The 15,489-nt window shown below is 40.5% G+C and overlaps 1 protein-coding gene across 1 annotated transcript; it reads right to left on the bottom strand.

The window, feature by feature from the left end:
- Nucleotides 1–34: 34 nt before the first annotated feature.
- Nucleotides 35–13,932, bottom strand: LOC128913685 (E3 ubiquitin-protein ligase RNF170-like). The gene is made up of 5 exons (XM_054211735.1): nucleotides 13,578–13,932; nucleotides 8,024–8,132; nucleotides 3,596–3,669; nucleotides 2,993–3,103; nucleotides 35–1,936 (listed from the first exon to the last, which is right to left on the bottom strand). Exons 1-5 carry the CDS (start codon nucleotides 13,578–13,580, stop codon nucleotides 1,631–1,633), a joined length of 603 nt encoding a protein of 200 aa, XP_054067710.1. The 5' UTR covers nucleotides 13,581–13,932; the 3' UTR covers nucleotides 35–1,630.
- Between the last annotated feature and the right edge of the window lie 1,557 nt (nucleotides 13,933–15,489).

The following is a 15,489-nucleotide window of genomic DNA, read 5'->3' on the forward strand; positions in this document are numbered from 1 at the left end:
AGACTGCAAACTGCCACCCCCTTGGTGAGCCCGTGTTACGCAAGAGAAACCATCTCCAGTCCCCTCCGCGCAGTCAGTATCCCGATCAATGGACTCCATCTTTATACGCTTAGCTTGATAGAAATTCCATTCTTTAGTATTGGCATAGGCTGTAATTCCCACTTAAATGCAAACAGAAGTTACACAATAACAAAATTACACTTAGAGAACTTGGAAAATAATCGTTTCTGGTTTTTTTTATGTTAGTAGTCAGCACTCAAAAACATCTGGTAATTTTTTTAAAGAAACAATGCACTTCCTGCCTTGTAGTTCATGGAAAAGCAATTGTTGCCATTTCCAAAGTACCCATTGTTAAGAGAAACAGCTTTACAAGTTCAGGGACATAATTAAAGACAATGAAAGTTGATGGGAATAAAATGAAGAAACATCATAACAAAAAGATTATAACAAGCAAGAAAACAACTGCAACATGATGGTATATCGTAGCTTACGATTCAAGGGCACAATAAAATATGTCAACCGAAAATATAAACAAGGAAAAAGCAGTTGGAGACCAGTGTATTGTGAACAATAAATATTCATAAATTTTAATATATCTATTTTAATATACAATTCCTATGAAAAAGTGAAGGCCCCCGTCTGTAAATACAGAGCAAATGTACAGATTATACCGGGACGGGCGCGTAGGGTTGTCTGGTCCTGCACCAGCATTTTTAACTCTTTGCAGCTCAACATAAACAGACGTGGACACCCTCCCCCAACTTCGGCACACTTGCCATAAACTTCCTGCTATTTATATCAGCATCATGAATTTGGCCTTGATCTCTCCGGCTGAGCTGGTACCAAGACTTACAAGGAAATCACAAGGAGTGTGTGAGGTCTAGAAGGGAAACAAACAGTCCTGCTGACTTTGTTAAAGCTCAGATGCCCAGAGTTCCGGGAGGCTGTGTACCGGGCATAGGCTTATACGAAAGAGTACGCAGAGATTTGTTCACATTTGTTGCATGAATTTTTAATGCCTTTCTCCCCTTCTAATACTACTTTACAGTTGTATTTTTGTTGCAAGCCAGTGTTACTACCAGTCTCCTATTATCCATTTTAAAATCAGGACTGTACTCATTGCAGAGCTGTAAAAAAATCTGTATTCCAGTGGATGTGTAATCAGCTGTGATAAGACAAAGCACTGATACCAGATTTTGTAGCGATACTATCTAACATTCCTTGTATTATACAAGACTTAGCGATTGTAATGTTTGCTAGGTTCTCAAATTAAAATTTTATTTAAATTGAGCCAAGATGTAAAATGTTACAGCTCAAGAGTTCTAAAATTCTTCAACTGCAAGTTGTTTGGCATTGTGATTTCGGGCTCTGTTCATAGCTTTAGGCATTTTCAATTCAGGCACTTTGAAGGTAAGTTACACAAAAGCACAACGTGAAAGCGTCTAGCAAATATACAGTGGGGTGTAAAACTGGCCACCTAAGCGCTCGCACACCGGCTCGCTTGGTATTGCTGAGTCCTGCTTCAGCCTTTGTCAGCAGCAGAATGACAAATCCGTCATACACTGCCCCGAATCAGAGAAGCCTGCCATCGCTCGGTGAAGTTTGACCGAGGAATCCCAGTTTGAGTCAGTCAGGACTCTGACTGCATGCTCGGAGCTGCAGACCTTGCCATATTTACCCCATTCGATGCAATTTGCTGACAAATGTTTATCATGCAAATTAATAGAAGGGAAACAACCGCCATGTCATCAGCTGTTCCAAGCGTCCTACAGAGAGGCCCAGGCGTCGTGTCAAATGGAGAAGACAAGCATATGATTGTTCCAAAGGAGCAAACAGCAACTCTTAGGAAAAAAATCCATACGAGACCATGCCAGGTGAAGACTCCTCGCAAGGCAAGAGTCAGGAATAACGGCATGTCATAAAGGTAATCTGCAAACTAAATATTCAGATGAGTTACATTATTTTGCATTCTGATGCAGGCAGTTCTTTCAGTTCAGTGTGTCTCGAGCACTTTTAGATTCAAATCTCTTGAATGCAGAAACTTCCTGTGCTGTCCAAATCCACCTACGCTGTTCAATTATTTTCCAGTACCTAGAGGCACACTTAAAGGACTCTCTGCTCCCCCGGCACTTTGAAAAGAAAGTATTACGCTTGACATTGAATCCTTTCGGAAACTGGGCCTTAATGACCGCACTGAGTATGTGCCTGTCTTTAAAATCGGACAGCAAGTGTAGGCTGTGAATGCTTGAAGGTGAGCGTTCAAGTTCCTCGCCTTGGTGTGGAAAGGAACAATAGGACCGAGTGATTATTCCTCTTCATTAATGCTAGTTTGTTGGGTTGAAAAATAATATTCAGTGCTTAGCTTAGTTTGTAGATTGAAACAGACTCCACAGTCCTTTCAGGCCTCCTACCAGGATGTGACAGGAGAGGAAGATTTGCTTTGGTGATATTCTACACCCTGTCAGGAATGGGCCTCACTTGTGCCTTCAGCCCTCATCTTTCACATCATTTCCACTGCCTGTCACGTCTCTGTACCAGCTGGGATTCCAGCTTTAAAAAACTGCAGAGCCACTGTGGACTGTTCGAACTTGGCAATACCAGGGGAAAAAACCAGCTGCTTTCTAAGCTGGAATCTGATTTGAAATTTTAGAGACAAGTTAAAATCCTGGAGTTTGAATTTGAGTTCATATTTGAAAGTTCCAGCCCGACCGTTTCTAGTTCTGCTTTGCGTCCTGTGCTGGATCCCACACTGATTTCTCCTCCCTGCCAGGGTGACTGCAGGACTCCTCTGAGCTAGGAACGCCGAGAAGCACCTTTTCTAGAAGGTGCTGGACCCAGCAGCAGTTGGTAACACTTCCACTATGGTATCGCCAATAAGTGCACGGAAAGGTAATTCACATAATGATACAAACTAGTTTTCATTGCTAGGGCTCTCAATCCTCTGTGCGTTATGCGGTACTAACTAGGTAAATGTAGATTTGCAAATACTTACGGGTCGAGGTTGCCCTGAGAAGCGCTTGTTGTAATCTCTGATGTCATGTACGGTTTGTTTACTTGGCTGATCTTGGTGTTTTTCACAAGAGATGTTACCCAGAACAACCACCTTCATAAGAAAAGACTGGCATTAGCACGGTGTATTTTAATCTCCAGTATAAGGATAGCGTTCTGTAGTACGTACGTGTCTCTCCATAGTCTCTCTCTTGCAACTGGACCTTTGTCCAGCTCCAGCAGTTCCACAATAGCAAGAACATTTTCCTTTTATAACCTGCATCCAACCTTCCAGTACAACAGGCAGCCTCTGACCGGGGTCAGATGAGATTAGGAACTTCCATATTGCTTTTTATGGAATGTTATCCCAGAGATTCAGTAAACTATACAAAAGTAAAATGCTGGAGGCCTGTTTAACATTTCACAGCGTTGCCTGCTATGACATGTGTCAAATGATAAATGCGAATTGCTGCAGGGTCATTCAAGTCTAAGTGGATTTTGAAATGCTTGGGAAAATTAGGGGATAAATAAAGTTGATCCCAAGAGCTCAGGCTTGTCATTTCGTATGTATCATACTGCAGATGTGTACGAGGGAGGTAAGTCTTACCTTTTGTCTGCAGAGAGGGCAGGTTATCGCTGCTAACCAGGGACTATGCTTCCAGTATGTAATCAGACAGGAACCTACAAAAAGAAAGAAAAAGAAACAGAAATTAAGATACATTAAATATATTTGAAGATATTTAATGTTTACAAGGAAGTTATCAGAATTAATAAACCCTCTTTCTACAACAGACTGTAAAAATGAATTTAATTCCTTGCTTTCATTTTAGTACGTGGTTTTACTCTGCAAAGTGACTGTAAAAATGGAGCCTCAGCTCTTCTACACTAGTATGCACAGAGATACATGGACCTCCTAAGGGAGACTTTGATTCAATTTCTTTTCCTGCGGATAGTGTCATTCCTGAATCTCCCCTGGCTGTGGCTGAAGCACTGGGGAATACAGGTACCCTTCCGAGCCAGCGCCGGCTGCTGTGCACAAAAGCAGTGCAGCTGCATCAACGCCGAGTTCCTCCAGAGCCAGTGTGGCTTTTAAGGGTTGTGAGGGTCAGTTATCCCAAATAAACCAGTACGCACAGCCGAGGGACAGCTCGGTGATGCGGACTTCTGGTGGCATAACACGTGTCTGTGATAAGGTATCATACAGCGGGCTATTTTGTCTGTCTGATTATTTTTTTTTCTCTCTTACTGTATTTCAACTCTGTGACCGTTCTGGAACTGCGTAGCTCTGGAAGAGCGAGTTGCTGCATTCTTTTTGATTCTTCTTGCCCAGACAACGGTGAGTTTCCAAATACATCATCATCTCTTCTTATACTAAGGTCTCAGGTGTGAAAGAGGGCCGCGTGTGAGGACAGTGCGATTAGACTGCACGCATAACTGAGAGCAGTGGTTGACATACATCAATGTCAGAGCTGGCACTAACAGCAAAAACAGCAAAGCATAAATAGCGTCTAATCAGAAGCAGCACAGCTTGACTTTCAGCTCCCGGGCGCAGCGTGCAGTGTGACAGGTCAGGAAAAAAAATCTCAACATTTAAACTGATAAAATTTGACAAGGACCCCAGTGAAAACAGAAGCAGAACGCTGTGCCGCCATTTTGATGGAATTGTTTTATTGAATTGAACAATGCTCTTTATTCTTAAAAATAACCAGCAGGCAGTTTCTCATAAGCACTATTGTAACAAGAAGTTTTCAGGAGCCCTCGGTGCAGCAGTATAAAAGCGCTCATGATGCTATCGGTTATGTCCTGTATACTAAGGATGTTAAATTTGGCCCAAAGATATTTTTTATGACCGTTGCTCTGACTTGTCCTTTTTACTTTGTTTTCATTCGAGTGCAGGGTTTGTCTTTATGACTCTTCTGTTTTGTTTGCACATACAGCCCGGTTGGCTGGGCACGCGGCTGTGTTTGTATCTAAGTCCCCATGCGGTACGGATAAACTCAGCCTGGCAGCCAGCCTCCAGCTTTCCCTTGAACTTCTGCATTTGACAAGCGTCGTGCCTGGCTTCAGGAACTGCTTTGACCTTCTGGGCCCAGATCCTGGATCGTCATCCACACGGCTCTGTTGCTCATTCCCAGTAATGGCAAAGGGGGACCGGTGGATCCCATAGTTCTTCAAGGGCTTTCAAAAAAGAGCCCTGTGGAAATTAAAATTTGCTGCGTGCAGAATCCTTTGTTTAGTAGAACAGGAAAGGAAGGACTTCTCTGAAGTTGACCTATTTGTGCTTCCGTGCGTTTTTCATAAAACAGACAAAATCCTGGTTTAATCTGGCTGGCTACACAACCTTCCGCGGGAGTCCATAGGTTTCTCTAAAATACCTCTGTGGTTATTGTTAATTAGAAAAAAATAATATTGCTCAAGGATTGCTTTTCAGTTGAACTTCCTGAACATATGGTTCAAACTGAAGCTGAAAAGGAAAACTTCAGGACAAACTGTATGAATTACTACTAATAATAAAATCAGACATTTTTTATAAGTCCACATTAATCTTCTTTAAAAGCTCTGGGTTGACCACATTTTTTAAATAAAACTTTTACCAGAGCGGAATTTATTAAGAGAGCTCAGCGTTGCCTTAGCTCCATTCCACGGGGCATCGAGAGAAGTTTTATTACTGATTTCAGTCACAACAGACTTAGATCTATGCAGAATGGTTTTGATAAGCCCGATGTAAAGTTTTATTGGTTTAAGACATGAAAAACAGACATGTTACAGAGGCCGCTTCTACTATATAAACATAGTCATAACATATATAATGCATTGCACTGGAATCAAGGCTTCAGAGTGTAAATGATGATGTACTTGAGGCAAGTAAAGCCGAGCTAGATATATGCAGCTAACAATAACAATATATACCAAGTTTGTATATGGTACTTCTTCTCTGCAGGTCTCAAAATAAAATAAAAATAAAGTCCATGTCATTATGTCATATTCACAGATGGAAAAGGGAAAATTAAGCAGGCCAGAGAAAGAGGGAAGTTGATGATCTCTGTTGTTTTGTCTGTCTGTGTACTTGAAACTCTGACTTCTGTGACATTCTTTGAAACACGTTTTGAGGCCATATGCTTACTCTTTGTCCTGGAGTGAGTTACATTCAAAGCATCCTTTTCTTGTGTGTTATAAAACAATGTTGTAAAAACATGAAACAACCTAAAGTCACTCATGAGGTAGACGAGCCCTACAAAGTGTCCCTAGCTGTTGGTGATCCACCGATGTGTTGTGGTTTCGGAGGTCGGAGATAGTGGCAGTGATGGTGAGGAGTTGTGCTCTGTGAGCATCATTTCAATCTAACCTAGAGAAAAATGACACTTCCTAAAGATAAAAACGTGCTTTTATTGCACCAGCATTAACAACACAGAACCTTGTTCTCATTTATGCTTGGGTCTTTTTATAACACTCCTACATGGTGAAAAAAGTGTAAATGGCTTGTAAATATAATGCACTTGCTTTGAGGTCTCTGTAAAATACCAGAGCAGTAGAAAGGAGCTGTATGGTTCCGACCAGTGTCTTCTGACATGTCCTGCTGTCACAGGATCAGATATTGTCGCCTCCAGCCACCGGCCTGCCCCTCTGCCAGAGACTGCTGATCTCATGCTGCACAGTAGCACTGAAGTTCCTTCATGGGTAGTTTCAGCCTCATCAGATCACGAACTCTAGTCCTCTTCTGCCAGCCCTGCTGTGGGGATGACAGCAGGGAACCTGATAAGCAGCGGGGGCGGCAGGGTTGTAAACTTCACCTGTAAATTCACTGGATAATGTATCTCAGAGGTCTGAGAGAAACAACGTTCTGTCCAAGTATGCTGGTGGCCTTATCCTGCTGCCTTTCGAAGCAGGTGCAAAGCCCCCGCTGGCTCTCGTGGTGCAGAATGTGGGCCTTAAAAATCCTGAAATCCCCTTTGTAAATGCAGTTATGAACATAACTCCCTCCACTGCTCTGTGCTCCATCCTTGTACTGCCTTTGAAAAATTATTTAAATTTTGTCATCCTAAACATATGGTTTAGCAGCCTCAAAGAAGGCATTTAGCAGACACATTTATCTACAGAATTATGTGTTTATTAGGTTATCCAGAGACTCTTAAGTGCACCGGGTGAGGACAGGAGACCACACCACGGGCAGCCTCAACAGAAGGACACTCTAAATCCGGATCCGTCCCTTTCCACTTAAGGCAGATCCTGGACTGGAATAAACAGTGACTGAGCATCCATCGTGATGAGATATCTTTGAACAATCTTTCCCTACATAAGCACATGGATTTACTTAAAAGAAAGATAAACAGATTAAAAGAAGACTGGAAGACCAGAAACTCACTTTTTTGAATTGTTTAATATGTAACTTCCACTAATCTTTTTTTGTTTAGAAAGCTTTTACAGGACTACAAGGTAGTTATGCCTTCTTGCGCCAGATCACTTCTGCTTTATTTTAGGCAATTGTTTCCCATGGAAAGCAAGTCTCTGGAACAGAATCAGACCTGAAATCATGGTGTTTTACTCCTGATTTTCACCAATATAAATACAATCAGAATCAATTTTATGGGACAGCTGGATTTTTGTGCTGTTGAGTATTGACATATAAAAAGACAATCTGTCTTCCTAGAAGTGAGTTCATGCTTGAAGATAAGACTTTTACAGTCACAAACTATATGATTATTAGACTGTTGATTTTTGTAAGGTTTTCTTGCATAGTTGAAGACAAACTGTGTGTTTTTCTGCAATTTTGCCCATTCCATGAGTTTGTTTTGTAATTTAACAGTACCGTGCAAGATGATCTGTTTCCTTTTGTTGTCTTAAGGCTTTTTTAGGCCGGGGCGGGGGGCGGGAAGGATATGATGATGGGGCTTCTCCTGCTTCTAGTGAGATCTTACATTAATTCCAGGGAGACGGGCTTGGTCCTGGTTCTTATACAGGACATGAGATCTCTGTAAGAAGTGCACTGCATGTAGGACCCTGTATAAGCACTGCACTGTCAGTCCAGAAAACTTACCACAGAATAAATGTCCGCAGTTGGTTTCTACTGGGAAAGTAGCTGTCTGGAGACAGATGGGGCAGCTGAAGTCACCGTGATTGCTGGGTTGCCAAATTTGGAGTGAATCCTGGAAGGGAAGTAGTACAGAGTCTTCAATAAATTAGTGTTTTGATCGTCGTATTCAGTTCATTAATAATAATTTGCTATGATTAGCAGAGAGTCACAGAAACTAAGTATAGATGTCAGACATAACTAATTGTTACCTTGGCAGATAATGAAAGCGAGGCACAACGAAGTGAAGTGCTTTGTGTAATCCTCCAGAAAGGACCAGTCTCAGAGGTAAGACCATGGTGCCACGTTTCTGCTTCCAGTGATACATCCACACACCACTGGATAATATTTATGTTTTGAAAGCCAGGCGAGTTTGAACCACTGGCTTCTCCAGCTGTCATTATTAGTCAGACAGCGCACGGAGTCCGCTTTAGTAGCCTCTGGATCTTTCTTCTACCTCCTTTGTAGTCATGTCTACCACTTAAATGTACTGAAATATAGTTCGGGCATTCTCTGCCTCCCGTGGGTGGCAGAGTGGCATCCTTAGCATGTACCAGAGGCTACATAGCAAAAAGGCTCCTTCAAGTAAATAAATTGCTTCCAAACAATCCTTCCCTTTGCTTAGCAAAGTCTATAATTAAGAATAATATTAAGCTTTGTTTTTACAGCGCTAAGATAAGAATTTTGTAAGCCTCTGAAATGCTAAAGAGGCATTTTGGAGCACATTTGTATCGTACTATTTCTGTAGGGGAAAGCCTGAAGGATGTACGTTGGTCTTCCAGTCTTTGCTCCTAAATCATTGCCTGGAAACAGGCAGAATCCATTTGGCGGTATATGCATCTATGACAACATCGTTTGATACAGTGGGAGATAAAAAAAATATCTCTTACTTGATTCCCTACCACATTGAAAGTTTTTGCTACCTTTATTATGATGCATTAGATAATCTGTCATGGATGCTGGACCTACCTACTTTGTTTTAGCGCACCGTGGAGAAACTTGCATCTACCCATATGTTCGATTGCCATAACCACAATGAGATCAGTCTTTGAAGAAAATGCAATAACAATGTGGTTAGTGTCCTTTCTTTCTCAAGATAATGTTATCAGAACGTTTCTATCAGTCCCAGAAACAGAGGAGCGCTTCTGAAATTGGGTGGGAGCTTCCAAGGAAGTTCCTCCACTTTAAGGCAGAGTCTGGATGGTTATTGACTGTCCTCCACTGCCTACGCATGTTTAGCGAGGTTCAACAGGAGATGGCATCAGTTACAGTTTTACTTTGTATTTTGATCAAGGAATTATGAATTTCACATGCTTCTTTATGACCACAGAGGTGCAGCATTATATGGAATGGGTATTATTTCTCCATTACTGAAGTAAGGCATTCAGCTGAGATGCTGGCATACTTTGGGATTGCACTATCCCTGTATGCTTCCTGTCCCTTCTTGCCCAATTTGGATTGCTTATTTGTTTTTCAGATACCTGATTGGCGCCCGTCTGCACAGTGGATCAATGAATTGATCAATTCCAAGTATTTGACCTATTTATAGAAGTTTTGATAAAGAGAAAATTGACTAGATCCTATATTTTGCATGTCAAACACTGGAAGATCTGGAGTGACTGAAGATTCAAGCACATTTGAAAACAGACAAAGATTTCTATTTAAGTAATTAGTTTTTCTAACGTAATAATTCAAAGAAAGAAGAGGTCGTAATGTAGGTCTGCCAAAGGAACGATCAGGAAACCGGCTTTCTTGCCAGAGCCATGTCTAAAATTACGAGTTCACCAAATTAGTAATTTTAAATCAGCACCTTTAATACCAGTCTTTCCTTCCTATAATCAGGATCTGTAAATAAGAAGAACCAGAGGTTTTAGAACAACGTGCCATAACTACTGGAAAATGCCTTTCTCCTTTACGGTTTGTGAAGTTTTATTTGTTTCTGATTCTCAACAGAAAAAATTCAGATGCTGAAGGCGTTTACATTGTTTTCAAGTTTTCCTTTCCATGCACTGATAAGATGATTATTTCCTGCTGAGATAACAACCACACAATAGCCCAACAAACCTGGGCTGACTGGATCTGAATAACCCAAACACAACAATGACCAGATTCAAGTCCAGTACGCTGACAGGTGAACTCCAGGCAAGCAGGTTTTAACACAATTCCACCCAAATTCCATATGGCACATAATCTTCCTGTATTTTGACTTCCCCTTAAGTACTGATGGGGTATTTGCAGATTCAGAAGAGCATTATTTCAACTGATACAAGCTGTAATAGTTTTCATCAGCTGAGGAACTGCCCCAGAGCAGTTGTGTTTATAAACACTGCATGCATTACCTAAGACGATTAGGTATCTACTCTTTATTTTTGCAAAGTAGTAACACACGCATTTCTTTAGCTTTGTCTCATACAACAAAGGGAAGCAAATGTGTTTCTGATTATGCAATAGATACTGAGTCAAGGGAAACCCAGCATTCCCAGACCGTAACTGATGGAAATTTTGAAAAGCTCTCTTGCCCTCTGCAACCTCAACAAGTTGAAACCGCTCGTGTATTTTGTATTAGAATGTGTTGTACAATAATTAACTTACTATATGACTCCTAGGGGACAAATGATTATAGTTTTTTTCCAGATGACTCATCTTCTGCTGACTTAATGAGCAAGTCCACAGAAACAGAGTTTGTGCTGTTCAGAAAATAGGAAAATTGAATGCTGCTGCGTTGCCGTGTGATGCCGGTTCCGGCTGCTGAGTAAGCTACCACGTGAAGGGGCTGGAAACTCGTCGGCTGAGGGCAAGTTGGTGTTGAGACTTTGAAAATGCTCTTCAGAGCTAGGACTCTGTGTGTTAAAGCAAAGAACCAGGCAATGATTCTATACTAATGACACTGGATGAAGAATTCGTGCATATATACGACAGAGAAAAATCATTTAAACTCGGTACCATGAAGCAGCATTTTTTCATCTTCTTGTAATCTCTCTCTCACTGAATGAAGCAAGGTGGGAACCTCGACCAGCTGTGGCAGTATGACTAACAGGTGGCAAATTCCGAGGGGAAAAAAAAAAAACGCAGTTCTTTATACAATTAAGTAGGGGACATTCTTGTTATGGATGCTAGAAATTTCTGAGTTCAACAGGTACTGGGCATCAAGTACTATTAAATGCAAAGGTATTACCTCTGACTGAGGAAGTTCCTGAACCATAAATTTCTAGAGAATGAAAGAGTATTCTGGGGAAACATCATTAATGTTTCTTTATTCTGCTGTAGGCATCCATTGCTGCAGAGAGGGTAAGGTGGCCCTGGTTTGACCTGCTATAGCCAATCTTACATTAATAGAGCATTTTGGAGAAAATAGAGACTCAGAGTCACCTTCAGCAAAGGTATCAGTGGCTTAGTCTTGTCCTGAGTAGATAGGCTAGGAAAAACACGCCGAATCTTTCATTTATTTTTAATAGATTACGTGCACATAATCAAATTTCTGATTTTTTTAGTCTGAGCACTCAAAATGGTGCTCGCGTCGGCTTTATCCTAGTTATAAGGGGACCGCCCAGCTGGATCTGATAGAAAGAGAAGACAGATGATATCTGACATAGCTATAAGTCTGCCAGAATTAATTTACCCCTTCCAAAATCTTGAGCCAGCCTTTGAACATTTGAACTAGCAGATTGAATTAGAGATTGAAGTAGCGGTTATGGCAGTTAATATTTTGTGTCATGAGGCTGTGAGTTTTTGATGGCATTGAACAGTCTTAACAAAATAAAATATTTAGTGTGACTTAGCCTAAAATGACAGGTTTTAAGGGAGCTTCCTCTCATAGATTAGTTCTCCATGTAATTACAAACAGTAATAAAAATTTCATTCCTGTTAACATCTTAGGCTGGAAACTTTGATAGTGCCTATAGGAGTTACTGTTTCATAGCCTTGTATTTGCATCTTGGTGCCTATCTCACCTTTGAAAACCCCAGGCCTGGATAATGCCATACTGATACTGTAAAGCAGCTCTGATCAATGAAAAGGGGGCTATGGAAGAAGTTATCTCTGTAGCACCTGGAAATTGTGCTTCTGTGCCAGGAACATCTCTGCTCTGGGAGAAGTGGGACAAACTTGTACCATTTGTCACCAGAAGCATCATCTTCTAGTAACCTGATTAGCTGCAGTCAAATCAGGGAGCGTCACAAAGTATAGCACAGAAAATCAAGTTTGGAAGTTCTTTCAGGATTCGTACTGGTCACCCTGGTGAGGTTTGAAATGAGATGGTTGCCAAGTCTGAGAGACACAGGGAAGCTCAAGAACTCCTCATACGTTACAACTACAATATTCCTGTTGTGTTATATGAAGGATGATACCCAAGTCAAGATTTTCTGTACAATTTTAATACTATTTTGAACACCTAATATTAGCTTTTGTCTAAGATTCATCTTTAAAAACCCTAAAATATTGGTGTTTTAGCCCATAAGTTCTTGGGAATCACGCTACAGCCAGAATGGGAAGGTTAAATGTAGTAGAAGTCAATTTACTTCATTTGGAAGAAATGGGAAAAAGAACCCACCCAAAGTTCAGAAGCAAATTTTTCTGAAAAAGACTTAAGAATTCAAAGATCCAGAGAAAGCCTTAAACTCTGACACCAGTTTCTGTTTATATACCAGGTCTTTATGTTTATATACCTTTCTCAGTGAGCACCCCAGGTGTTACTTGCTTTTGGGGTCAGATTTGCTAAAGAATTCTCCATGTTGCTACCTCATCAGGGGCCAGACTTTGAAACTCTTCAAATCTGGACACATCTTTTGGCTTAAAATGAAAGCTGAGCATTTCAGCAAATAATTCTAGCAGGACTCTGCAAAATCAAGCCTACTGTACTAAAACACACCCATTAGATTTGGTACATTTTTAATACTTGTGTGCAAAAGAAAGGCGTGAAGTAGTTATCCAATTGTTGATTATGGAGCGAGAAGCTCCTGGGTATAAACCTTTATCTTTGTGACACAGCTCAGCTTGAAACATCTTTCAGTTCTACCACAAGAAAATCTAGTTTTAAAGCATCAATGATGAGTCCCTTCTCATCAGCATGTTTGAAGAGAAGGAATTAAAGTTTAAAAAGCACATAGCAGATTCAAGTGCTAAAAAACATTTATTCATTTTTCCATGAACGTTTGCCATTATTTAGAAGTAAAATAGACTTTGCTTTGCGGTTTAAACTTGTTAGAAGGCATGATACTGGGTGACCTCTTGGTCAGATTCCTTTGATAGGGGAGCAGCTGCTCCGTGTCTCAATTATAAGGCCAATTAAAATGATCAGGGAGGATACACTGGGACAGCTCATTATTTGACAATACATATTTAACCTAATCACAAGCAAATTAAAAATATTACATCTTTTAAAGCGAAGAATTGATTAATGCAAATTTTCCAAAAGTAATCTAATGATTAAAAGCTTAAATAAATACTTCAATTATTTATTCTTAATCATTCCAATGAACACTTCCTACCCTGGTTCAGAAGACCTACATAAAGTTGGGCTTACCATTCCTTTTTCCAGAAATGTTTGAGAGGAGCTGAGTAAGTTACACCCGCTGACAGTGCTGGTGTGGCATCATTCATTAAGGCCAAGCTGCGAGTCTTTGTCAATTATTAACTCAGTTGCCCAATGGCAAGGGTCTGCCAGGTTTTCTAAATTACACTTATGATAGAAACGTGATGGGGGGTTTTTTTCCCCTCAAATAAAGCAAATCTGCTAAAAAAAGAAAGGACCAAATAGGGAAAAATGAAACAGCCCTCCCTTTCTAAAACATCAAAATAAATCTTCCCTCAAAAGATGTTTAGCATTATTGAAAAGATACCTGAACCTAATAAAAAAAAATGCATTACTATTTTTAAATATTAACTCGATCAAGGGCACACTACAGGTATTTTGATCATCTGATAGAGTAGCCACTTATCAGTACTGTTGTGAAACAGGCTTAAAACTTGCCAGACACTTGTGATACTCTGGAATTGCGTAACTGCGGAATTAGATTGTGTAACACAATATTGTCCAATTAATCAAGTATAGAATTTAAGCAGAAAGTCTAACATGGTAAAATAGTTTTCATTGACAGACGTACATACTTCATAAGGTATTTATTCTTTGTCGTGCTCTATGGTCCTTAAGAAAGGCTTGTTTTCTGTACAGATCGTTCTCCGATTCAATACAGCAAAATTAATGAGGAAACCTGTTAAGGGCTTGGTTTTGTGCAGTGTTAACCATCCTGATCCTGATTCAACACGGCACCAAAGCACATGACGAGTGTTCAGCCCTCAGGTAACACATAACCTCTCATGGAGGAGTGGAGTGGGAGTCAGTAATATTGGAATAGAAATACACTTAGAACAAAAATAATGCCCCTGGCATTCCTGCTGAAGCACTGATAAGCTAAACAAAGCACTTTTCAAAGACTAATAACCGGATGGGATTTGTAGCATAAACAATGCTCCTTGTTAGTCACCAGTCCCCAGGGCATCTTCCTCACTTTGTTACAGATAAATTGGCAACAAATGAAATAGTGTATGCGATTTCCTGCCCTGGGTATGCAGGCGTGCTCACATGCCAGTGTGATAGCTGTCATTTATGATTTATCCAAGTATGTATACAAATCTACAGTGTGATTTAATTACTTATTAAAGGTGCCAGACTGACAGATGCAGAAGCTGGAGCCGTTTCTTCATCCAGAGAACTGACACAGTGTAAGCAGTGGCATCTTCTCCATGCTCTTCTAGTAAAATGGGCTCCCCAAATACCAGAGCACAGCTCTTGCTCTCCAGCCTTTTCCCAACTAGTCTGCTCAACATGTTAAATTCATAAAGGCTGCTAACAAAGATGTCAGTTATTCCTGTGATTTTTAGACAGGAATGTTTATACACTGGAAAATCGGTTTGAACACATTACATCTATTTTAGCTAGGCCACTCGAGCATATGATTAGTACTAACTCAAAGAAGGATCTGAGTGGTTTTAATATAGAGGTGAAACCCTCTCTAACTAAATAATAGCAAAAAGATGATAGATGTTTTGTAAAGGTGAAATAAGCCCAGAAGATTTCCTTTTACTTGCCAGGGGCTGTACACATAGTGCTATGGCTCTTGCAGTCACTTACGCCCTTGCCTAACACTGGTCTTGGAAACTGGATGCTAAATTCTGCATTGTTTCCATAAGCAGGATTTTGGTTCCATTTTTTATGTCACTCTAAACCTATTATTGCTCAGTTACCATTACAGTTCAAAGCACTTCTGTCACCCCCAGGCACAGCTAGATGCAGGGCAGCAGGGAATCTGCAGTCTTTAACAGGGAAACTGAGATTTTATTAGGCTTAACTCATTGAATTTGACCGTACTTATTTGCCAGACTGTTAAATAATAGCAAGGTTCCCTTCACATAGCTCCAGAATATATTGAGAAAGA

This window comes from Rissa tridactyla, chromosome 8 (genome assembly GCF_028500815.1).
Source record: "Rissa tridactyla isolate bRisTri1 chromosome 8, bRisTri1.patW.cur.20221130, whole genome shotgun sequence".
Classification (NCBI taxonomy): Eukaryota; Metazoa; Chordata; class Aves; order Charadriiformes; family Laridae; genus Rissa; species Rissa tridactyla.